General features: G+C 40.8%; 1 protein-coding gene across 2 annotated transcripts in view; it reads right to left on the reverse strand.

The window, feature by feature from the left end:
* Nucleotides 1–11,293: 11,293 nt before the first annotated feature.
* Nucleotides 11,294–26,367, reverse strand: part of LOC124149698 (glutathione hydrolase 1 proenzyme-like) — a 38,791-nt gene continuing 23,717 nt past the window's right edge. Inside the window, exons 11-17 of one of the 2 annotated variants that reach the window (XR_007219907.1) lie at nucleotides 25,323–25,411; nucleotides 23,981–24,130; nucleotides 21,620–21,740; nucleotides 18,991–19,123; nucleotides 18,234–18,350; nucleotides 12,823–13,864; nucleotides 11,294–12,725 (exon numbers count right to left, since the gene is read on the reverse strand). Coding sequence is in view for 1 of the 2 variants with exons in the window: in XM_046521438.2 (XP_046377394.2) it covers nucleotides 13,701–13,864; nucleotides 18,234–18,350; nucleotides 18,991–19,123; nucleotides 21,620–21,740; nucleotides 23,981–24,130; nucleotides 25,323–25,411 (774 nt within the window). In the remaining variant the exon portion in view is untranslated. Of the gene's footprint in view, nucleotides 13,865–18,233; nucleotides 18,351–18,990; nucleotides 19,124–21,619; nucleotides 21,741–23,980; nucleotides 24,131–25,322; nucleotides 25,412–26,367 lie in introns of both variants that reach the window. The other variant, XM_046521438.2, reaches the window with a different exon arrangement.

A 26,367-nucleotide genomic window follows, 5' to 3' on the forward strand; every position in this document is an offset into this window, starting at 1 on the left:
GCATTGCACGCCGGATTGTTTCAGCTATATGACGTCGGCCTGTGAAAATCGACCCTGGACCTGATACCTCATTGATTGATATTATGAACAAATTCCCACGACGTCGGGGTAAGTTGACACACCGAGATTGACTACCGCCCGCTCGTCTCTTACGACAAGGATTGGTTGCTGGGGACCAATTCGAGACCCGTGAAAATCCAGGTTAGAATAGGTCTTCAGCACTCCTTGCTTGTCGTAGGAGGCGACTAATGGGATTCGGTGATCAGACGCGCTGACTTGGTTGATGCATGTTACCCGTGTCCCAGATGTGTAGATCGATGCTCATGATATCTATCGCTGAATTTCTGTCCGGACTCAATTATTTACAGACCACCGTCATATAACTGGAATATTGCTAAGGGCGGCGTTAAACGACATCATTTAGGCTTTCTTCAGTATTTGAATCTACCTCTTACCCCACCCCTATATTTTCCCCACCCCGTAATTGTAACATGGTTATGACAAGGACCCTTACCCTCCCATGCAGTTACTGTTGACCATTATAAAAAAAATATGTTTCACCCATACTGAATCACATTATAAGCGGATGCAGTCGGCTGGACAGGACTGGGGCATCTCTTTGAGAAGCGAACCCCATCAGTAGCCCAACATTCAAACTCACTACCCCCTGTACCACCCTATTGCTGACCCGTGAAGGTCCGGGGTAGAATAGGTCTTCAGCAACCCATGCTTGCCGTAAAAGGCGACTATGCTTCTCGTAAGAGGCGACTAACGGGATCGGGTGGTCAGGCTCGCTGACTTGGTTGATGCATGTCATCGATCCCAATTGCGCTTATCGATGATCATGATATTAATCACTGGATTGTCTGGTCCGGACTCGATTGCTGGCATATTGCTGAGTGCGGTGTTAAACAAACAAACAAACAAACAAGCAAACAAACAAACCCACTTAGGTCCTCGGATGGCACTGTGCAAGTCACTGCTGACCGAACCAACAATCAACAACATGCACGTAGTACCATTGAACACATCCTGGTCGGATAAATGTCACACGTGGCGTCAGTGTTGTTTATCATGTGAATGAAATTAGAATCCATTCACATGAAAACATAATGGCGGACAACAAACAAAGCATGTCAGTGCTGCATCCGTGTCCGTCGGGGGAATTTCCAAGACAGCGTGGCGCCGTCTGGCTATACATAGAACAAGATTATAACTTAAAATAACCTTTTATAGAAAAGCACAGATGTTATATGCTTTTCATATCGACAGTAGAGTAAATGAGTAATGAAGAGTTACTTCTTAGAAACGCTATTTATAAGAAGGTAGTTCTTTGGCCTAAGGGATAATATAGTTATTTTAAGGCACACGGTACAGAAAAAACGTTATCTTTTGTTTGTTATCAAACAGAAAGGGAAATTCAAGTTCCTCAGAAAAGGTTATTTATGAATCAGTATGTCATAACTTAGCACCTTACAAAATCTTACAAAAGAAGATTTGGAAACTCACAAAACTGATAAAAGATATAGTTTAAGAAGTAAAGCAAATTTGTATGTAAAGTGAGATACAAAACCATAGAATGAGTTTATTGATCTTGCGAAGAGGAACAGCGAAAAAAAGAACTTCATGTTGTGAATAATTGCCAAAAGAAATAATTAATTGAAAAAAGCGAAATGTAGAATAGAATCTTTGTTTTTGCATAAATATTTTCATTGATATTAAAAGTTATTCTGAAGATACATGGATATTGTGACATTAGTAGAACGTGCATAAACTTAAACGTGTTAGGAAATAGAAAAATACCCTGTCGAAAATAGATCAAAGTTTCTTTGGAATTGAAATGTGCTTGCATACGTGTCAATTTTACTTGTTATTTAGACGAATCCTCTCCCTACTGGAAGTAGTGATAAATGTTCTTGCTTGTGTATAGTGTCCGAAGAATACATTATTGTGAAGTACTTGATGTACTCCACTGTTTCCTGAATATGTTTGCACAATATTGATATTGATTTGTTGATATGTTACAAAGTTAATAAATTCATAGATGTACGACTAGATGTACTTGCATCCGATTCCAAAGCAGGCAGGAGTAAAGTTTTGCTCGAGTTACCATGCAGGCGAGACGCAAGCAGGTTCTCCAAAATAAACTCATTGGCGAATACACTAGTCTTCCCTTTCATTAAATGAATTACTGTGATTATTGTCACAAATCCCTGAGTTAAAAAGCCAGTTATACAATTGAAAGGGTTATGAACGAGTTTTGAATATGTTGGACTTTTTTCAAATATTGTGTTTAACGTCTTTTTAAGTAGCGTCATTACAACGTTAATACAGACTCGTCCACGTTCGCAAATTAAAAGCAGCGAGGTCGAATCTAACCAGGTGATTGAAAAACCGTTAGTACATCCTATAACCGAAATATCTTGTTGTTTAAGGACACAGATACCTTGAAAACAGCCGTTACTAGTTATATAGGCAACCCGTGTAGATCCGGGGTAGAATAGGTCTTCAGCAACCCATGCTTGCCGTAATATTTAAAGAGGCGTCTAATGGGATCGGGTGGTCAGGCTCGCTGACTTTGTTGATACATGTCATCGTATCCCTATTATCGATGCTCATGTTATTAATCACTGGATTATCTGGTCAAGACTCAATTATTTACAGACAGCCGTCATAAAGCTGGAATATTACTTAGTGCGGCGTTAAACAACAAACAAAGTTATATATGCTCACAACGTAACCTTGTATGACCTTCACCCTGGATGTACGGAACATAACGGCATATCCGCCTCATGCTCAGGTGAAATGGTCAGGATACAGCACATTCTTGGTAAAACTGAAGTATGTCCGCGCCCAGGATGTTAAGAACTACTGATATTGATTTGCCTGTTTGAATCAATAAACGTTTCAATAACGCGACAGGTGTTGAAACAGCTTAGTCATGGTGAGATCATTGTTCATTAACAAAAACAGGTGTAACGGCCATTGCGCTTAGTCACGGAGTCTTTTTATAGGTCTCTGTATTGTCTCTCTGGATTAGTTAACACCTTGGTGTACCCTCGGTTGTACCATGTCCAGATTGGCCCGAGTCGTCATGCCAGCAAACACGATATCCAAACCAAAGACACGGTAATTCAAGTCAAACATCATTTTGTGTCTGCCACAGGAACTCGTTATTATTCAGGACTTTGTCCCACAGAGCGATCTTAGTGCTACGTTGGTCGTAAGCCTATGATAAAGTATGGGAGTTACGACCAACTTAGCACTTAGATCGCTTATTTTAACCGGGCCCTGGTAGATAACTTATATATAGTAGAGATAGAAACTAACTGTTTGAGTCCAAATGGTCCTTAAAATAATAACATATGACAAAACCCTTGTCCTTACGATACCTTAACTGTTGGGAAGTTTGGCAAGGATTTGTGCCAATTTCTAACGCTGTTTAGGGGGTATATATTTTTATTAACTGACCAGGAATGAGGTTCTGTGGTCTCTGTCCCGAGGGGATTCCTGGTTAGAATTGGTCCCCAGCAACCTCTGCCGGTCGGAAGTAGCGAGCAAATAGATTAGGTGGTTTCTTTTCCAGTTTCCATTTCTCCAGTCGTCTAAGGCGCCGCGATTCCTTGTGCAGAGTTGCGTCCCTTGGGCACGCCAGAAACCTGTGATTGTGGGTTCGAATCCTGGTTCGCCCCGATTATGTTTCTAGGTTTGTCAGCACCATACCGTGCTCGTGGGTTTCACCGAAGTGGTAAACGTCTGAGACCTGCATCACTTCGGGCTTTCCTCCCACATTAAGCTGACACGCCGCGATATAACTGGAATACTGTTAAAAGCGGCGTTAAACCGAACTCACTCACTCACTCCATTTCTCCATTCATTATTCATTCCCTCACTAAATGTCGAAGTTAGTGGTTGTGTTAAATGATCGAATATTTCAGCAAATCTTACCTTCTGTTTCGCGAAAATGGCGAACATACGAATCCAGAAACTTGTTGTGAGAAGTAGACATCATGTGGTTGGGTCAATGGTTACTTGCTGTGTTCAGTGTGCAGTCAAACACCGTTGTGTCGAACCGAAGTAAAATCTTGGTTCCTGTGTATTCCTTATTTATATTTTTAATTTCGGTTGTGTCGAATCTCGGATAACTTACGTTGGTCCTTCAACTTCGACACAACGGTGTTTGGCTGTAAATGGCACAACGGGGCTACCGTAGTTATGAGCATAGTGGTGTTTGCCATGACTATACGTCACAGGACCGAAAGTGACGTCAGAGTCGTCGGAACTCGGGACAAATGGATAAGGACGCGTCAACAAGATTACTTGTATTACACATGTTGCACGTGTTCAATGCCGGTGCGCGTGTATTAAACAAACACCCCTGCACGTGGGGAAGTAATATTTCAGTGGTACGTGAAGCGTTCATAAAATAAGAATGTTTTAGGTTCAATCGAACATGATGTCCGATGCAATTCTCTATTTTAACTTGTATCATGTTCCTGTGTTTTTTCAAGTGAACAATTGACCTGCCTTTGCATGTGTTTGTGACAGGTGCCATCGTGTGGCAGGATACGCACACATTTTCGCGAAGACCTGGTGTCAAAACTCTTTGATGGTGATTCATAGACAAACGTACATACATGTATGTTCATGATACGATCGGAATCGTACATTGTTTCTGCTTTTAGTAGGGATTTCATATTATTATGGACATGTTTCTGTCGTTTTGCACCTTTTACTCCAATTTGATATTTCAATTATATCACGTTGTGTCAGCATGACAAGAGGAAAGCCTGAAGTGATGGAGATTTAAGACATTTGCCCACTTTGGTGAAACCCACGAGGGTTTGGTGCTGAAAAACTGGAAACATCATGGCGTATCTGGGATTCAAACACACGATCATAGGAGCAAAGGGAATATTGGCGCCTGTGCAGTCCGTGCAGTCCGTGCCCCCATGTGCATAATGATAACATATATGTTAGTGCATGTGCTGGTGGCATACACATGTGGAGTATACACATGGACAACACATATATACTTTACTGCATGAAGCTGTTGCAAGTGTACAAGAACTGTGTCTCTGTAATAAATCTTCAAATATATTGAGGTGAAATGGGGTTTAACGTCGCGTCAAAGATAATTGCACTTATATATAGCGACGTGCATGCACGTGTGTTTGTGTGTGTGGCTGCTTGTACTAGTCCGGACTGATGCCGATTTATAGATCTAGCACACTGAGATACCATGCCTCAGTTTAACATGAATACCTCACTCAGACACAGTATACTGACTCCGAGCCGACCAGTCCTTGTTTTAGCCCCTTAATGCCCAGCGCCAGACAGGGTAACAACAAGTACCATCTTTTAACGTCTTTTGGCATGACGCGGCAGGGGATCGAACCTCGGACCTCTCCGCTCTCCAGGCGTACGCTCTACCACTAGACCACGGAGGCGGTCTCAAAGATATTGAATGAATTTGTGTTGTTATTGTTAAGTTGACTTTAATTGCAGTAGTCCCGTCAAATATAACCTAAGACTGAGTTTCTGACTGTGTTATGTGGAAAACGAGAAACTCATCATATGACATGTGGTCTAATATCGTGTGCCGAAAAAAACATGTTTATTGTTTTGGCAACCGTGCGAATTATAATTGAAATTGCATGATCGTTTTCTACTCTTACAACATCAGGTGAAGATTTCTGAGAAAATGAGAACAATCCTGCTTGGTTTAGATGGAAAATTTGTGATATTATATTTTTGTATTCTCTGTCGCAGAATTCGATGTATTATACCTTATACTGTTTCAGCTATGGGCAGAAACAATTTAATGATTTAAAAAAATATTATTTACACCCGTACTCCATGCTTGGTAATTGTTGTAATGAATACACAAGTTTACTTGTCTGTTTAAATCACTTTACAACTTTGTATTGACGTATAGTATGGGTTTTGTGACCCTATAGTAAGCATGTATTTTGCATTCAGAAAAGATCATTCAAGTCATTACTCTCCCAATGTGGACTCCGAAAACATGCTCCTGAACTGTCTGTTTGACTACAATCATCAGAAAATGAATTCACCCAGGTAGCCATTTGATTTCCAGGGGCTCAGTTCAGAATTTGTGGAAATAAACATCTCAGCCTCCATCTGCTTCAAAAAACATAAATCAGCCTCAATAAAAAATCTCCACCACAATATGGCCATCCTCATCAATACAGAATAGTTCGTTTTATCAATAGTTCTATTGTATTGTACTGTACTGTATTGTGTTCTAAACCTGGACTCCCAAGTAGTCACATGGGGCAACGTCAAACAGTTGTTAACCATCCTGCATTCCTGTATGAAATATTTGAAATGGTTTTTGTTTGATTAAATGATATCTGTATTTATTGAATGAGATAAACATTCCTTTAAAAGCATTCCTTTGACTGGAGTTGACAAGGAAGTGGAGCTAAATGTTCACAATCTTGAATTTAACCAGGCTTTGATGAGTGCACATTGTTTTATGCTGCAATATTATTAGTTGTTTTCTGAAATGATATAGCTTCATGTATTTAACATAAACCACTAGTCCGAAATGGGTGCAGATTTGTTGGATTTTGATAAACAATGTCAACCCCTGATTAGTGTAGACAACTACAGCCAGCCAGCCAGCAAGACCCCCCCCTCTCCCTCTCACACACACTATAAGTGCCGGGCGGTCGGGTAGCCTAGTGGTTAAAGCGTTCGCTCGTCACGCCGAAGACCCGGGTTCGATTCCCGACATGGGTACAATGTGTGAAGCCCATTTCTGGTGTCCCCCGCCGTGATATTGCTGGAATATTGCTAAAAGCGGCGTAAAACCATACTCACTCTCTCACTATAAGTGCCATAACTTTCAACACAACAGTCTTCTCACCCCTAAGTATATGAAGGAAACGGGACATAATCCAGGACATAATTGGACATAATATGTTGTACTTTTGAGATGCATGTTCAATGGTTCACAAGTCACATAATCTTTAACACTTAATGCAACCAAATCCTACCTTTGAGTAAAGTGCTAAATAACATGCACAAACAAACTTGATAAATATCTTTACTTTATTGACAGTTTGACCACATATAGATTAACAAATTCCATAAACAACAATGATATTTTAACATTATTTAACTATCTCTCTATAAACCATAAACCATCTATTTCACAGTCTAAATTCCACATTTGGTCTAGTTGGTCTGGACACAGACAGGTTGTCTTGGACTCAGGCAAAGTCTGGAACAGAGGTATTCCTGGGGCACGAAATGTGCCAAGTATTATTGACAAAAATACTCTCAATTCCAAATGTGTTGGTATAAGAATTCAAAGTGAGAGAATTAATTGCCAGTGAATTAATTGAATTAATGTCAAACTGAATTCCAAAATTCAATAGGCTAAATTATTTTTCATTTATGTCATACAAATGTGTATTTTCCAATCACACTGGTAATCAAATAGTCAGGAATGTATTGCTGGTGGCCCAGATTATCTTCTGTATTGACAAGATATAAGAATGCAGGAAACATATTGTTACATACTGCGAATAATACATGCCAACCAGAAGTGCAATTTGTCATCTCTTGGGAATATTATTTCTGAGCAATTATCTATGTATCATATCAGGGAAGGGGTGTGTTGTGTTTGTTTCAAATTACAATTTTCCAACGTTTAGTTTATTTTCTGTTGTTAATTCACTGGCAAGGGGTTGTGGAGTATGGTCAAATATGTCCTGGTATAAGTATCACCATCACAGTTCAAGGAAGAAAGACATAAACAGATCTAATAAAAAAACATAATACACAGCAAATATAACACAAAATACATTAAAATGAGTGAGTGGGTTATCAACATTTCGTTTTTTATCACAGAACATCAGCATAATGTGGGAGGAAAGCCAAAGATCATAGACATTAAACCACTTGGAACCCAAAAACATTGGTGTGGTGCTGACTAACCTGGGATCATAATCAGAGCAAATATGGGATTCAAACCTAGTAAGGAAGCAACCCTGACCGTCGAGCCACTGATTTCCTGAAACAGTTGTTGGAAGCTGGCTCGATGATGAGGAATGTAGAGAAGTGATGCTTGTAGGACTCTTGACACTATTGTGTGGCTCTCACACGGGAGCCTGCTCTGCTTCGGTTGGGGCTACACCTCAAGCACCAGAAATAATCCTTGAAAACATTTCTATGTCATGTCAGTGTAGTAAAACCACTGTCACAATGTGGGTGCACTGTGGAGCATCAGATAAGTACAAAATCACCTGCTTGGTATGATTTCAAGTTGTTGGTTCCATGTTCAGTCATACATGTCCAAGACAGTGATTCCAGTAAGTTGATTCACATCAAGGAATAGCACTGTGATAATACAATACTGATTTATCACAGTCACAACATAATGGACACACACAATTTCTGGGTATTTTCTCCATCTCCATGCTAAAAATTATTTCTTTTATTTGTTGCAGAAATATTTTTGCCATACTGAAATAACACGGGCTGTAGCCATGTGTGACAATGACAGTGATAACGGCCCAGCACAATAGCACTGTGATAATACAATACTGATTTACCATGGTCACAAAATAATGGACACGCACAATTTCTGGGTATTTTTTCCATCTCCATGCTAAAAATTATTTCTTTTATTTGTTGCAGAAATATTTTTGCCATACTGAAATAACACTGGCTGTAGCCCTGTGTGACAATGATCCTTCACAAATGCAGGAACAGGACACAGTCAAATGGGTACAAAAATATCCCACGGAATGGGCATCGATTGTCAAATTTTGAAGGCATTAACAACCCCTTAAATCTGTATTTACATAAACAGTAGGATCAACAAATATGTAGAAATGATCGAAGAACACCAATTACCTTCCCAAACCATGTCACCAAACAAGGGTAAATGAAATATTGTGTGTTTATGAAAGTCAAGCTGATATTATATGCTTCAAATCTCAGGTTTGTATTCTTGAAATATCCAAGAAAGGACAGATGAGTACCCTCTAGATCTACATAATAGGTCTACTGCCCCGGGGAGAGGGGAGTGGAGAGGATTAGACCTGGGGATAAATAAACAGGCCGGGGTGCAATAGGCTGGGGGAGACAGGGGTGGGGGTGGGGGAGAGTAGGGAGGAATTGGCCCGATACTGAGGAAACCTATTTGTAACTGTTATGAAAATTATCAGGTGAGCTCTGAGATTTCAATCATTTCCATATTTATATGCAATACACTTTTGACACCACCACATGTAGTGATGCATAGGCTGGTTTTCGGGGTTTCAGGATGTGTTTTTCTCACGTGTACATGATTTTCTCCGACACAGGTAATAATCTTAGTCTTAGTCTTGACTTGTCAAGTCTTGTTTGGTCAATGATGTGCTAAATGTCAGATTTTCTCCAAATGTTTGAAAACCAGCCTTTTTCATTCAGTTTTAACTATAGCTCTGTGGTTGATGTCACAACTCCAAAACCTACAAGTGATACACAGAAAAAAGCATATCTGATAACTTTCATAACCATATCAATTTTTGGGGGTATATTTCTATATTACCATTTCAATATCCTATCAGTTTATATCTACTTTGTCAGATATCTAAGTCTGTTAGATTATGTCTTTGAAAGGCATTTAGAAGCGATACACTTAAGGAAGAGAATTAATGGATGTCTACTTCTTTATTATGAGGAACACAATTATGTGTTCCTCATAATAAAGAAATTGACAGCATCAATTTTCTTCCTTTTGTTAGATTATGATTCTTATATTAACTGATAGAAGTAATTCTGGATGGGAGATTCAAACCACTACGTTGAGCAATTAAAAACAATATGAACTGGATGAAAACAAAGATTATTCATCAAACAATGTCCATTACAAAACATATCCCCACTACTAAAACATATAAATACTTTGTATTCTGAGATCTGAATTTCCATAAATATTTGTGTGTGGACCTATTGGATTATTTACATGCTGTTGTTCTGATACAACCCGAGTTATATATACTACTCAAAAGAAGTTCAAGAACATCGGATTCTTTCATGTTACTATAGTTAATCTGTCATATATATATTATTGATACTAAGAATATTTTCAAGTTCATAATTTCATAACTGAACAGTCAACTAAATCACAATCGGTTGTAATTATGACAACACAATATTATGCAAATGTCAATTATGGAGATAAAAACACAAACTACTTGAAGGAAGATATAACACTGTCCTGGAAGCAAACACGATGAGTGGGGAGGACCTCATCTTTACATACATTCAATTCCATGTCAAGTGAGGAAACAACTCAACAATAACACGGCGATAACGAATGAATAATCACCAGCACTGATGTCAGGGCACTGGTGGTATATGTAGTGACTTGTCACCAGCACTGATGTCAGGGCACTGGTGGTATATGTAGTGACTTGTCACCAGCACTGATGTCAGGGCACTGGTGGTATATGTAGTGACTTGTCACCAGCACTGGTGGTATATGTAGTGACTTGTCACCAGCACTGATGTCAGGGCACTGGTGGTATATGTAGTGACTTGTCACCAGCACTGATGTCAGGGCACTGGTGGTATATGTAGTGACTTGTCACCAGCACTGGTGGTATATGTAGTGACTTGTCACCAGCACTGATGTCAGGGCACTGGTGGTATATGTAGTGACTTGTCACCAGCACTGATGTCAGGGCACTGGTGGTATATGTAGTGACTTGTCACCAGCACTGATGTCAGGGCAATGGTGGTATATGTAGTGACTTGTCAACAGCACTGATGTCAGGGCACTTGTGGTACATGTATATGTAATGGACTTTTGGTTGTCCTGCATGTAGAATGTTATGCCAGTTACGAGACTGGAATCAATTCGACAATGTGCAAAACCTGCCCCTTTGTAGGCTTTGTAGTGTCGCAGTCCAAGATCCAGTTAAATCATGTGGCATGGCATCTGGTTGTTTCAACCGGTATTGCTATTTTGGTTAGGGTACATTTCAGCATACAGAAGGGTACCTGGGGTCTATCTACCTATGCTTAGAATTTTGAATTGGAATTAAGCATGTGATCTATATGTGTGAAACATCAGTGAATTCACAGATCAAAATGAGGAGGTGGAAATGATGAAGCAAACTTCAAGGATTTGTTTGTTTGTTTAACGCCGCACTCAGCAATATTCCATCCATATGTTGGTGGTCTGTAAATAATTGAGTCTGGACCAGACAATCTAGTGATTGACATCATGAGTATTGATCCACGCAATTGGGATACAATGACATGCATCAATCAAGTCAGCAAGCTTGACCACCCGATCTCGTTAGTTGCCTCTTACGACAAGCATAGTGGCCTTTTACGACAAGAATGGGTTGCTGAAGATCTTCACGGGTCCACACATCATGGAATGTAGGAAGAGCATAACAATAATTCTTCATTGCTCACCTCAACCCTTTCATGGAATGTATGATGAATATGTGTATTTGTTTATAAATTGTATATGAATAGAATATTCACAAAACAGGCAAAATATTGCACACAGATCCAGTTTAAAATGCCACTTATTTTCCGACAAACATTAAAATATACAAAATGTATACAGTTGTGTTTGAAATAATGTAAACACATTTCTTTCGCTCACAAATTTACATAAATCAAAGCTCAACCCAATTGATGGAAGAACAGATTGGTCAGTACATAAAAAAGCTAACAGGCTGTTCCCTACCAAGGAACACCAGAACATGGTATTGTGTGAGTGAGTGAGTGGGCCTTACCCCAATTGTACGAGTATTTCAATTACTTCATGAAGGAACACCAGAACATGGTATTGTGTGAGTGAGTGAGTGGGCCTTACCCCAATTGTACGAGTATTTCAATTACTTCATGAAGGCTCCATGCTGGAGGGCAAGAGTGAAGCATGTCATGCATGTTTATCACACTGATGAAATCCACAAGCACGAATATGGTGTTGACAAACCTAGAAATAAACATTGATGTACGCGAAGGCCTTTCAGTAAATTACATGACTGACTGACAAGCTGCTGGTTAACGACCAGTATCATCAATCTCCAAAAACACTCCTTACACTGGGTTACAAAGAGTATTTCATTCATATGAAGGGCATCATCTGTTGGAGGAAGTGATGCAGATTGTAGACGTTTACCCACGAAACCCATGAGAACGGGTAGGGTGCTGCCAAACCCATAATCATAATCAGGGCAAATCGATTCAAACCCACAATCGTTATATCAGCAGATCCTGGTGCAACTACAGGACATAACTCTGTACCGTGGGCTATAGACTAGGACACATGAGTGTTACCTGACATGCACTGTAGACCCCCATTTCACAAAGGTGTTCGTAACAAGATCATAATGAGAAAGATATTTGGGGTTGAAACCCATGACCTGGCACATGAAAGGAACACAACTGTGCCCTGGGTGTCCAAGCCCTCAGGACCACAAGACAGTGTGTATTATGCTGCATAAGATCACCACTGGCCCATGTTTCCAACACGGACATGACTGGAGTCTTCACTGGTATTGAGAAGTTGGATGTAATAAGGTGAGTGAGTGAGTATGGTTTTACGCCACTTTTAGCAATATTCCAGCAATATCATGGCGGGGTACACCAGGAATGGGCCTCACACATTGTACCCATGTCAGGAATCGAACCCGGGTCTTCCGTGTGACGGGCAAACGCTTTAACCACTAGGCTACCTGACCCCTGGATGTAATAAGGACAAGGAGTGTTATGGCTAACTTCTACATTATACACACACTGCATTACGGGCAAACGCTTTAACCACTAGGCTACCCGACCCCTGGATGTAATAAGGACAAGGAGTGTTATGGCTAACGTCTACATTATACACACACTGCTTTATTATTATTATTATTATTATTATTATTCCCAAAACATAAATAACTGTTGGAACAAGGACAATCTAAGACTGCACGGAAATAATAAATTTGATATTGCTTGCATCTTTGAAAACAGTGCCTGAACGAGGGAAGTAGACAAAAGGAATCTAGAACTAACACAATATACTACACACATTTATAATTAAATGGATTCCTAACCCTGCGACAGGAACATTAAATCTAAGAATTACATGATTAGTTGCGAGGAAACTCGTTTAGGAGAACACCTTTGCTTCATGACATAACATCAATATACTCTGCACCATAACATGCAAAGACGGGTAAATGCTGCATGTCTTATAGTGAGTGAGTGAGTGAGTATGGTTTTACACCAATATTCCAGCAATAACACGGTGGGGGGAACACCAGAAATGGGCTTCACACATGATACCCATGTGGGGAAATAAACCTGTGTCTTCAGCGTGGTGAGTGAACGCCTTAACCACGAGGCTACCCCACCACCTGGGTGACTTATATATCTCTAGATATACCCAAATACTCAATTCCAATAAGCCAAATATATAGTAAATAAAACTGTCAGCATGGGCTAAAGAATACACAATTCATGATTTCTTAGGTCAATGTACCAAACCTTATTCCAAACATTAAAAGTCAATATTTGGACAAAAAGGAAAAAAAGAGAACAAAAACAGGGTAAAATCACTTCTCTAAAGGTAGCATGTCTTTCATCACAACCCATGCTACACACAAACCAGAGGTTTCATCTTGAGCAAATGGAATGTAAAACTGGAATGTTTTACTTTCCATCTGCTATTTAAACAAAGCTGCTTTCCCAGACTTGCGGGAGTCAGAGTGGGCGAAGATATCATCGTTGACTTTGGCCACTGCTTGAACGACGCTGAGACCTTCGGTGACCTTGACCATGTTGTGACCTCTCTTTTTCATATCATCAACGACGGATATGAGGAACAATGCTGCAACAAAACATCAGACAACAAATCAGAAATATTGAATCCGAGTAAACTGTATTCCTATCTCCTCTCAGCTACTTCTCTGGCCAGCGTGTGAAACACTCCTCAGTAATGCTTGGAAGTGTAAGATCCTCGGGAAGAAAACTTAGGGAAAGCAAAACCTTGGGCTTTGCCTCAGACCTGCCGTGATATTGCTGGAATATTGCTAAAAGTGGCGTGAAATCATATTCACTCACTCACTCACTTTGCCTCTGGGTTCTTTCCACGGGTCTTACAATCCCAAGCATGAGTTGTGTTTTATCCTACACTTAGCAGCCTATGCTAACCGTATGAAGCGATTTAAATAAATCAGTTGGTCCGACGGTGTGACTTTAATGGCATGTCAATGTGCCCAAATTCATGGAGCATTCCTCTCAACACCCACGTCCCCATTAAAACCCCTTGAAGATGTCTGCTTCTTGGCATTGAAACAAATGAGAGTGAGTGAGTGAGTATGGTTTTACACGGCCTTTAGCATTATTCCAGCAATATCACGGTGGGGGACACCAGAAATCGGCTTCACACATTGTACCCATGTTGGGAATCGAACCCGGGTCCTTGGCGTGACGAGCGAACGCTTAAACCACTAGGCTACCCGACCGCCCTTCATACTAAAAGACCTTTAAAGATGGTACTTATTTGTTGTTACCTGTTAAGGAGCTGAAACAAGGACTGGTCAGCTCGGAGTCAGGGGTATACTTCTATCTCAGTGGGCTAGCACGATAAAGCCGGCATTAGTCAACAAAACAAATCAGAAGCCGAAGAAGCAGTTACTGGGGTATCGTCTAGGACAGAGGTGCTTAATTATTGCTTAATTAACTTCCATTTAGTTAGGGTGGGTTATTACAGAAGTATTTCTGTTGGGGCAAGGTCACATGTTTGCCAAATAAGTTTGTTTGTTGTTTCACTCCACACTCAGAAATCTCCTAGTTCCATGACAGTGACTTGTAAGTAATGGAGTCAGACAATTCTGTGCTTGATATTGTGAGCAGCGATCCCTGCTGTCGGGGTATGATGACACCCTATCAACCAGTAACTTGGAATCTATCAACCAGTAACTTGGAATACCAATGAGGTGCCTAAAGAGTAAATTCATAACTTGCAACCATTTTTAATCGAAAAACAATAGGAAAACAAACTTATAACTACAGGAGCTGAGCCTGAATATCATGTTACATCTTGACATTCATTTTCTATATTAACCTTGATGTAACCTGCCTTACATAGCAAAGATGGACGTTATGGTGAAAGGAGTTACCTCCCCTTAATGTGCTTGCTTGCTTCTCCCCACACCAAGAGTTGAACATTCATCTCCATGAAAAACCCTTTCTATCTGACAGCATGAACTTGTCCTTAGGCTTATTTTTAGCAGATTTTATTTTGAACATTTAGACTATCATCCTGGCTTACAAAAATAAAGTGTACTTGCCCCTGGTTTCGAATGTTTAGTAAGTCGCAGACAACACCTTTAGTATTTTCATAACGATATGTTGCAAGTGAGTGAGTGAGTGAGTGGTATGTTTAAACCTGTATTTCACTCAAAGGTCATAGATGATTCCTACTGTGATAAGTGAGTGAGTGAGTTGGGTTTAACACTTCTTTTGAACAGTATTTCAGTTCTATCACAGCGTGTAAGTTCGATGTGGGGGCAAAAGAGTGATTCCGGTTCTTTACCACACTGCTGAAACCCAGGCGCATAGGTATGGTGCTGAAAAATCTAGAAACATTATCAGGGTGTACAGAGATTTTAACCCAGGATCTTACGTTTCGAGCATACCAAAGGGATGTAACTCCGCAAAGCAAACTGTGAGGCTTTAGGCCTTTGTGCACCATCATAAAGCCTTGGACTCTACATAGCACCACCATGAAACCTTGGACTCTACATAGCACCACCATGAAACCTTGGACTCTACATAGCACCACCATGAAACCTTGGACTCTACAAAGTGCCACCATGAAACCTTGGACTCTACATAGCACCACCATGAAACCTTGGACTCTACATAGCACCACCATGAAACCTTGGACTCTACATAGCACCACCATGGATCTTTGGATAAGATACAGCTCCACCTCAAATCTTTGGACTCTATAAAGCACCACCATGAAACCTTGGACTCTACATAGCACCACCAGAAAACTTTGGACTCTACATAGTGCCACCAGGAAACCTTGGACTCTACATAGCGCCACCAGGAAACTTTGGACTCTACATAGCGCCACCATGAAACCTTGGACTCTACACAGCCCCACCATGGATCTTTGGATACGATACAGCTCCACCTCAAATCTTTGGACTCTATATAGCACCACCATGAAACCTTGGACTCTACATAGCACCACCAGGAAACTTTGGACTCTACATAGCGCCACCATGAAACCTTGGACTCTACATAGCCCCACCATGGATCTTTGGATACGAAACAGCTCCACCTCAAATCTTTGGACTCTATATAGCACCACCATGAAACCTTGGACTCTACATAGCGCCACCAGGAAACTTTGGACTCTACATAGCGCCACCATGAAACCTTGGACTCTACATAGCCCCACCATGGATCTTTGGATACGATACAGCTCCATCTCAAATCTTTGGACTCTATATAGCACCACCATGAAACCTTGGACTCTACATAGCACCACCATGGATCTTTGGATAAGATACAGCTCCACCTCAAATCTTTGGACTCTATATAGCACCACCATGAAACCTTGGACTCTACATAGCACCACCATGAAACTTTGGACTCTTCATAGTGCCACCAGGAAACCTTGGACTCTACATAGCGCCACCAGGAAACTTTGGACTCTACATAGCGCCACCATGAAACCTTGGACTCTACATAGCCCCACCACGGATCTTTGGATACAATACAGCTCCACCTCAAATCTTTGGACTCTATTTAGCACCACCATGAAACCTTGGACTCTACATAGCACCACCATGAAACTTTGGATACGATACAGCTCCACTTTAAATCTTTGGACTCTATATAGCACCACCATGAAACCTTGGACTCTACATAGCACCTACAGGAAACTTTGGACTCTACATAGTGCCACCAGGAAACCTTGGACTCTACATAGCGCCACCAGGAAACTTTGGACTCTACATAGCGCCACCATGAAACCTTGGACTCTACATAGCCCCACCATGGATCTTTGGATACGATACAGCTCCACCTCAAATCTTTGGACTCTATATAGCACCACCATGAAACCTTGGACTCTACATAGCGCCACCAGGAAACTTTGGACTCTACATAGCGCCACCATGAAACCTTGGACTCTACATAGCCCCACCATGGATCTTTGGATACGATACAGCTCCATCTCAAATCTTTGGACTCTATATAGCACCACCATGAAACCTTGGACTCTACATAGCACCACCATGGATCTTTGGATAAGATACAGCTCCACCTCAAATCTTTGGACTCTATATAGCACCACCATGAAACCTTGGACTCTACATAGCACCACCATGAAACTTTGGACTCTTCATAGTGCCACCAGGAAACCTTGGACTCTACATAGCGCCACCAGGAAACTTTGGACTCTACATAGCGCCACCATGAAACCTTGGACTCTACATAGCCCCACCACGGATCTTTGGATACAATACAGCTCCACCTCAAATCTTTGGACTCTATTTAGCACCACCATGAAACCTTGGACTCTACATAGCACCACCATGAAACTTTGGATACGATACAGCTCCACTTTAAATCTTTGGACTCTATATAGCACCACCATGAAACCTTGGACTCTACATAGCACCTACAGGAAACTTTGGACTCTACATAGTGCCACCAGGAAACCTTGGACTCTACATAGCGCCACCAGGAAACTTTGGACTCTACATAGCGCCACCAGGAAACCTTGGACTCTACATAGCACCACCATGGATCTTTGGATACGATACAGCTCCACCTCAAATCTTTGGACTCTATATAGCACCACCATGAAACCTTGGACTTTACATAGCACCACCATGGATCTTTGGATACGATACAGCTCCACCTCCAATCTTTGGACTCTACATAGCACCACCATGAAACCTTGGACTCTACATAGCACCACCATGGATCTTGGATACGATACAGCTCCACCTCAAATTTTTGGACTCTATATAGCACCACCTCAAATCTTTGGACTCTATATAGCACCACCATAGATCTTGGATACGATACAGCTCCACCTCAAATCTTTGGACTCTATATAGCACCACCTCAAATCTTTGGACTCTATATAGCAACACCTCAAATCTTTGGACTCTATATAGCATAACTATGAAGATGGACTCTATAAGCACTACTCGTTGCACTCTTACCTTCGTATTCTGTGGTGTTTGAAAACAGATTGTCATAAATCCTTGGTCTCTCAATAGCACGAGCTATATCCTGACCCATTCCAAACGCCATCACATTAGCAATTGTCTCAGCAACTCCTGCAAAAACAATTTAGTGTCACACATGTTAGGCTGAATTATATATATTGGACCTTCAGGTTCTCCAACAACAAAAATACACATTGATAAAAGCCAAAAAGAAATAAGGTTCCATAGGATGTCTACCACTACAATTTTCCTTTAGAATTAAATGCTGTATATGTCGCCTCTGGCAACTGGAAACTTCTTGTAAAGAGAATAAAGTCTTCTTTGGTCCTAGAATTAACTGGTTCTTGAACTGTTTGTATAATGGTACACTCAGCAATATTCCAGCTATATGATGGTGGCCTGTAAAAACACTGAGTCTGACCAGACAATCCAGTGATTGATGTTATAAGGTACGATCCACTTTCAACAGAATTATCTGCACATGATCTAAGCTCAATACTGACTACACGGTCCAATTGGGTGTAACATTCCTGGAATCAACAAGGATGTTAGGGCAGCAAGAGTTACCTCCCTTCCTTTGATCATGACTCGGTGAAACATTCTTCAACTAGCCAGAACTCGTCGATGCATTATTTTAGCACATTTTAATCTGAACATCTGGGCTACAGGGCTTTTAATAAGTCTTTTAGTTTAATTGCTGAAAATAATCTTTATGATTTTCTAATGTACTACATGTATGAGTCTTCTTCACCTGTAATGATCCGGCTTCCGTTTGATCCGCCGATGGCCATCCTCAGTGCACAGGGGTAGCTTGGGTTGTAGATAACGGTTGGCACCATGGAGGACAGGGGGCGCTTCGGTTTGCCTGGCTCGAGAAAATTATTCTGAAAACAAATATACACTCGCTGAGCTGTTCCTACATACAGTATAGAGTCAAAGTTTAACTTGGAACAGTATTTTAGTTACATCACATTGTGTTAGCTTTGTGTCAGTGGAAAGATCAATGCGATACTGGTCATGCACAGATAATGGTGCTGTCAGAATAAGAATCAACATGAGACTGAATCTGGGCCTGCCACCCAATGAGTGAGTGAAGGAATGAGTGGGTGAGTGAAGGAAGGAATGAGTAGGTGAGTGAGCACTGAAGTAATGAATAGATGAGTCAGCGAGTGAGTGAAGGAATGAGTGGGCGAGTGAGAGAATGAAGGAATGAGTGGGTGAGAGAATGAAGCAATGAGTGGGTGAGAGAATGAAGGAATTAGTAGGTGAGTGAGAGAATGAAGGAATGAGTGGGTGAGAGAATGAAGGTGAGGTGAAGGTGAGGTGAAATTGGGTTTAACGTCGCGTCCAAGATTATTGCGCTTATATAGCGACGTGCATGTACGTGTATGTGTTTGTGTGGCTGCTTGTACTAGTCCGGACTGATGCCGATTTATAGTGCTAGCTCACTGAGATACCATGCCGCAGTTTAACATGAATACCCCACTCAGACACAGTATACTGACTCCGAGCCGACCAGTCCTTGTTTTAGCCCCTTAATGCCGAGCGCCAGACAGGGTAACAACAAGTACAATCTTTTAACGTCTTTTTGTATGACGCGGCCCGGGATCGAACCCTGGACCTTCCACTCTCCGGGCGGACGCTCTACCACAAGACCACGGAGGCGGTCGAGAGAATGAAGGAATGAGTAGGTGAGTGAGAGAATGAAGGAATGAGGGGGTGAGAGAATGAAGGAATGAGTGGGTGAGAGAATGAAGGAATGAGTGGGTGAGAGAATGAAGGAATGAGTAGGTGAGTGAGTGAAGGAATTAGTAGGTGAGTGAGAGAATGAAGGAATGAGTGGGTGAGTGAGAGAATGAAGGAATGGGTGGGTGAGAGAATGAAGGAATGAGTAGGTGAGTGAGTGAAGGAATGAGTAGGTGAGTGAGTGAAGGAATTAGTAGGTGAGTGAGAGAATGAAGGAATGAGTGGGTGAGTGAGAGAATGAAGGAATGAGTGGGTGAGAGAATGAAGGAATGAGTAGGTGAGTGAGTGAAGGAATGAGTAGGTGAGTGAGTGAAGGAATGAGTAGGTGAGTGAGAGAATAAAGGAATGAGTTGGTGAGTGAATGAAGGAATGAGTGGGTGAGTGAGAGAATGAAGGAATGAATAGATGAGTGAGTGAAGGAATGAGTAGGTGAGTGAGTGAAGGAATGAGTAGGTGAGTGAGTGAGTGAAGGAATGAGTGGGTGAGAGAATGAAGGAATGAGTGGGTGAGTGAGTGAAGGAATGAGTAGGTGAGTGAGAGAATGAAGGAATGAGTGGGTGAGAAAATGAAGGAATGAGTGGGTGAGTGAGAGAATGAAGGAATGAAGGAATGAGTGGGTGAGAAAATGAAGGAATGAGTAGGTGAGTGAGAGAATGAAGGAATCAGTGGGTGAGAAAATGAAGGAATGAGTAGGTGAGTGAGCACTGAAGTAATGAATAGATGAGTCAGCGAGTGAGTGAAGGAATGAGTGGGTGAGTGAATGAATAAATGAGTGGGTGAGTGAAGGAATGAGAGGGTGAGTGAGTGAAGGAATGAGTAGGTGAGTGAAGAGTGAAGGAATGAGTGGGTGAGTGAGTGAAGGAATGAGAAGGTGAGTGAGTGAGTGAGTGAAGGAATGAGTGGGTGAGTGAGTGAAGGAATGAGTAGGTGAGTGAGCGAGTGAGTGAAGGAATGAGTGGGTGAGTGAATGAATAAATGAGTGGGTGAGTGAGTGAAGGAATGAGAAGGTGAGTGAGTGAAGGAATGAGTGGGTGAGTGAGTGAAGGAATGAGGTGAGTGAGTGAGTGAAGGAATGAGTGGGTGAGTGAGTGAAGGAATGAGAAGGTGAGTGAGTGAGTGAAGGAATGAGTGGGTGAGTGAGTGAAGGAATGAGTGGGTGAGTGAGTGAGTGAAGGAATGAGTGGGTGAGTGAGTGAAGGAATGAGAAGGTGAGTGAGTGAGTGAAGGAATGAGTGGGTGAGTGAGTGAAGGAATGAGAAGGTGAGTGAGTGAGTGAAGGAATGAGTGGGGGAGTGAGTGAAGGAATAAGAAGGTGAGTGAGTGAAGGAATGAGTGGGTGAATGAGTGAAGGAATGAGTAGGTGAGTGAGCACTGAAGTAATGAATGGATGAGTCAGTGAGTGAGTGAAGGAACTTGAAAGTCTGCAATACAAAAACTTTTCGAATTTGAATTTCGATTCGAATTTGTGTTGTCAGCATGTTGAGAGACAGCTTTCACAGTGATGTCTGTCAGCTTACAATACCATACACAGGGCACACAGAATCATGGCGCCTTAGATGACTTGCCCTCTGTGTCTGAGAGTGAGTGAGACAGCGATGTCACGTAACTCAGAATACTGTGACACCATAACTTACCACATTTGCTGGCATATCCTTGACATGAGTGAAGTTTGGGAATGAGAAGTCTCCCATTTCATTGTTGAGTATAATGCCCGAGGTGGTCATGATCCCGGACCCAAACAGCTGGTTGATGGACCTGGAACATATCAGAATTATTAACACTGCATGTCTAATGCTTGCATGTTGCTGTTCAATATTACACAGAGCTCCAGATAAGCTTTTGGTAATGTGGGTATTTTACCCATGCATTTTAAAATCATTGGGTATCAGTAATTCTATCTGGGTATTCAAATTTCTGTTACGCACTAGTTTTTACACATGTGGGTATTCAAGTTAAATATTTGAAAACAGTATTCATCTAGTCCCTGCAAACTGGTGTCGTGTAGGTTTGAGAGCTTTATAGGACTCAAAAATACCATGATACTTCCACAAGAAAGTGTGATGGCAAATGATTATGATGTCACTGTCATCGTGGAGTTTGGCAAGGTTGACGGAATGCCCGTTTATAATTTCAAAATAAGTTGCTGATTTGCTAATAGAATACGCAGGGTTACTTCACAATATTTTGATGATACTCACAAGTTTTTTTTTCGTAGCGTATCTGTAATGTTCGTTGCGTATTTGATACGCTTGAATTTTATTTTACTGGGCATTTCTGCATTTCTTATACATATTTTACGCAGATATGCAGCTTGTTTGGAGCTCTGATTACATGATTTGAGTCTTGTTACATGCTCACTGTACAATCCCATAGTTCATCAAGAGATTTCAATAAATTCATTATTTCTAACTTAAACTTTCTTTTCATCATTATAATAAGGCCAGACAACACACTCAGAACCCAGGCTGCCCATGTATGGGTGAGTCAACGATGGCAGAGTTTTGTTTTGGAGGTAGGCCATCTTGACCATGAATCAAGAACTTTCAAATTCTGTATATGCATGAGCACCAATAACTACATCATCTATCCAACAAATAATGGCTGCAAACCACAGGTAAACATGATCATATATTAACAATACAGTAGCATGTTTTGTTAGTCTTAAAAATATAAAAGAATTGGTTCTCAGGCAATAACTTTTGAAAATATAGTGCAGGCGGGCAGTGTTTTGTTTTTTTTTGGCTTGTTTTGGTTACATGTAGTATTTAACCAAATAAACAGTGTACCATCAACCTGGGAAAGGGCCCCCTTACATTAACAAGCACTCAAACTCCTACTGCCGCCATAACCATAACAATAACACCAGAGTGAGTGAGTGAGTGAGTATGGTTTTACGCCGCTTTTAGCAATATTCCAGCAATATCACGGCGGGGGACACCAGAAATGGGCTTCACACATTGTACCCATGTCGGGAATCGAACCCGGGTCTTCGGCGTGACGAGCGAACGCTTTAACCACTAGGCTACCCGACCGCCCCCAATAACACCAGATGCGTAGTAGAGCAGTGAGCATGTAAAGGGAATTAACTGTGTGCTATTTTGGAGATTGCATTGTTTTCAAATATTAGGATATTTTGGGTTCTGACAATGGAAATAAAAAACGAAGCGTACGGCAGACTTTATGATGATGCGGGTGGTGCCTGAGAACTAACACTACGATTTCTGTCAGCCTTATCTTAATGTTACAATCATTAATGAACACAAAAGCATAAAGTCAACTTTCAATAAGTGTCAACTCAGCAGTGTGTATGGCTGCTTGTACTAGTAGGAACTTGTCATCCATACAGTTTCTCATCTTCATGTTCTTCCAACTTCTAAATGTCTGTCAAAGACTTGATTTATATAGATTTTCTTTTATTGTTATGTCAGAGGTACAGATAAGCAGCATATTTGCGTAAAATACCCCCTCGAAATATACAAAACCCAATTACTTTCAATTAACTTGCGTACAGAAACGCATGCATTAAATGGAAAACTCAAACGTATAAAAACAGCACGTGTAGATAGCCAATGAAGCTTTATCAGCATGTGTACAAGGACGCTAATTTTCGAAACACAATTACAAGCTAATTTACTTCCAGAGTCGATCCTATATATTTAGAACCGTTATATACATCTATAACATTCTTTCATTTTTTGTAAATCTTAAAATGTTTACTCATTTTGGGAAAAACCCAATAGAGTGATAAATAGATGAGTGAAAAAATATTGGTCACCCAATGAATAAATGTAATTACCCTTTGAGTAAAAACTCAAGTAAAAACTCAATTGCTCAAAAAGTTATCTGGAGTTCTGTTATGTTAAGATTGTTCTTTACCTTAACTTCAACATAAAATGATTATCAAAGGAAGAGGTGGAACCTAACACAGGCAATATGATCCAAAGATTCTGTACGCATCAGTGTTGCAGTTTATCCTAATGCAAGAGCATACTCACGATGTCACAGAAACCATCAGTTCAGTAGAGTCGACAATAGACACATGTGTCGTGCCTTTGTTTACCTCCGGAGCATACAGCGGATGATAGTGGGAGATTGGGTGGGTTTCATTGTCAACAAGTTTGGCCAGCTCAATGGCATATTTTTTTCTGAAAAACAAGTTTAATAATTTAAACAAATAATGAATATTTCTAAACACAAACTATCATTTTTTTCCTTTGCAAGATCAATATTGGGGAATTTATTATTGGTTATTGACACATATATTCTAATTGTTCTCATTGTTTGTGAAATAACCCTGATCAAAGACTACAAAGCCATGACATTAGTTTTTTTTGGCATTTTGTGGGGAATTTTGACTGACATTTGCTGCAGGCAGGATAAATAAAGAGGAAGACGCTTTAATACTTAGTTTTACATTATTGAACAGAACGCAATGTTATAATACCTCAGAATTAGTGAAAATAGGAAATCTTACAGAATCCCAATTATGAACAAAATACTGATTTTCGCCCAGTTTGCCTGCCAAGGACAATAAGTTTAAAATCCTAGATTAAGCCCTGATAATACATCTCTGGAGATTTGTAGGATTTAACCAATTCATGAGGTAAGTGAAGTGGGATGTGAAGTATTGTTTCTAAGAGGCCATGAGTGTGGTAACTGCCATCTCCCCGAGGCAAGGGAGTTGACTGACCATAAGAGTCCAGTTTCCACCCTTGACGAACTAGGCTGGAATTAGGAGTATATTTTGGCTGTACTAATGAGTCTATGAACAGTCCAATCAAAGTCGCGTAATGAAATCGATAGTTCGTAAACTGCTGTGCAGATTTCAGTCGACTGCAGGATTTGCAATGCATGTGTACCCCAAATTCGCCATCAACAAATATTTCCCAAATCGTTTCACGTTTTTTGATGAAGGTGCTCACGAGATTTGATGCACTTCGCAAAGTAAGACCCGTTTTATCACAATATAGATTTTGGTTATTGATCAGATCGTCTTGACTGGGTGCTGCCATTTTGTTTGAAGCAAATGCAAGTGACATGAGAGGTGGAATTTGATTGGTCAAAAGGAGGAACATAGAAGGGACATAACTCTTAACAGCCACTAGTGGCGTTAAGATCGAGCCAAGAAATTCCAGCCTTGTTCGGCAAGGGTGGAAACTGGACTTTTATAGTCAGTTAACTCCCCTGCCTCAAGAAGATGGGTAACTGCAGGCTACCTGAAGTGGCGGGAAATATGAGAGATTTAGTGGAAATACAGATGAATGATGCAGGACTTGATACCATTGTTTGGGATTCAGTGATTGTTGCATCATTCTGAATGACAAAAAATATACTTACGCAATAATATTCAAGGAGGTGTTTCTCATATTTGCAACAAAGTCTGGATCTCCAAGTAGACCTTGGTGGGCGTAGGCATATTTGAATATCTGAAAAATAAGTTGAACCTGTGAAATACAACTGTGACACACTCTCCGTCATAAAAGAGATATTCAACTTTGTGTGCACATATGGTTTTATGATACTCATGAGTGAGTTCATGAGTTCATGAGTTCATGAGTGAGTTGGATTTAATGCCTCTCATAACAGTATTCCAGTTATATCACAGCGTGTCAGCTTAATGTGGGAGGAAAGCCTGAAGTGATGCAGGTAGCAGATGTTTACCACTTTAGTGAAACCCACGAGGACGGGTATGGAGTTGACAAACCTAGACACATAATTGTGGTGAACCAGGATTTGAATCCACATGCATAGGTTGTTGGTGTGCCAAAGGGATGCAACTCTGCAACAGTTGACAACCTGGTCTTTGTGCATGCACAGTGTCAAGAAAGAGTACCAATTCGTATTAGAGATATTGTCCGGACAAACACATCACTATGAACAGAGTCAAAGTCCAATTTGATTCCATGGAAGTTAAAACTCTGGATTTCATTTCAAATGTTCAATGACCATATTCTTACTTCTATGTATGTACTTGTATATACTTGCCGTAAAAGGTGACTATGCTTGTCGTAAAAGGCGACTAACGGGATCGGGTGGTCAGGCTCGCTGACTTGGTTGATGCATGTCATCGATCCCAATTGCGTGGATCGATGCTCATGATATTAATCACTGGATTGTCTGGTCCAGACTCGATTATTTACAGACCGCCGTCATATAGCTGGAATATTGCGGAGTGCGGCGTTAAACAACAAACCAACCAACTAACCAACTTATATGTATGTGCTGCTAAGATTAGAGAAAACTATATTGTTCACAGAAAATCTTTTTTTTAAAAATATTTTAACAGGGTTCTTTCTGATACCCCCAAAACCTGGGAACCAAAATTTACTCTTGTCTTCAGTTTGAAGTATATCCTTTTAAAGGCATACAACTGATATGTTTA

The sequence above is a fragment of the Haliotis rufescens genome, unplaced genomic scaffold (genome assembly GCF_023055435.1).
Source record: "Haliotis rufescens isolate VD_foot unplaced genomic scaffold, xgHalRufe1.0.p SCAF_1, whole genome shotgun sequence".
Taxonomy (NCBI): Eukaryota; Metazoa; Mollusca; class Gastropoda; order Lepetellida; family Haliotidae; genus Haliotis; species Haliotis rufescens.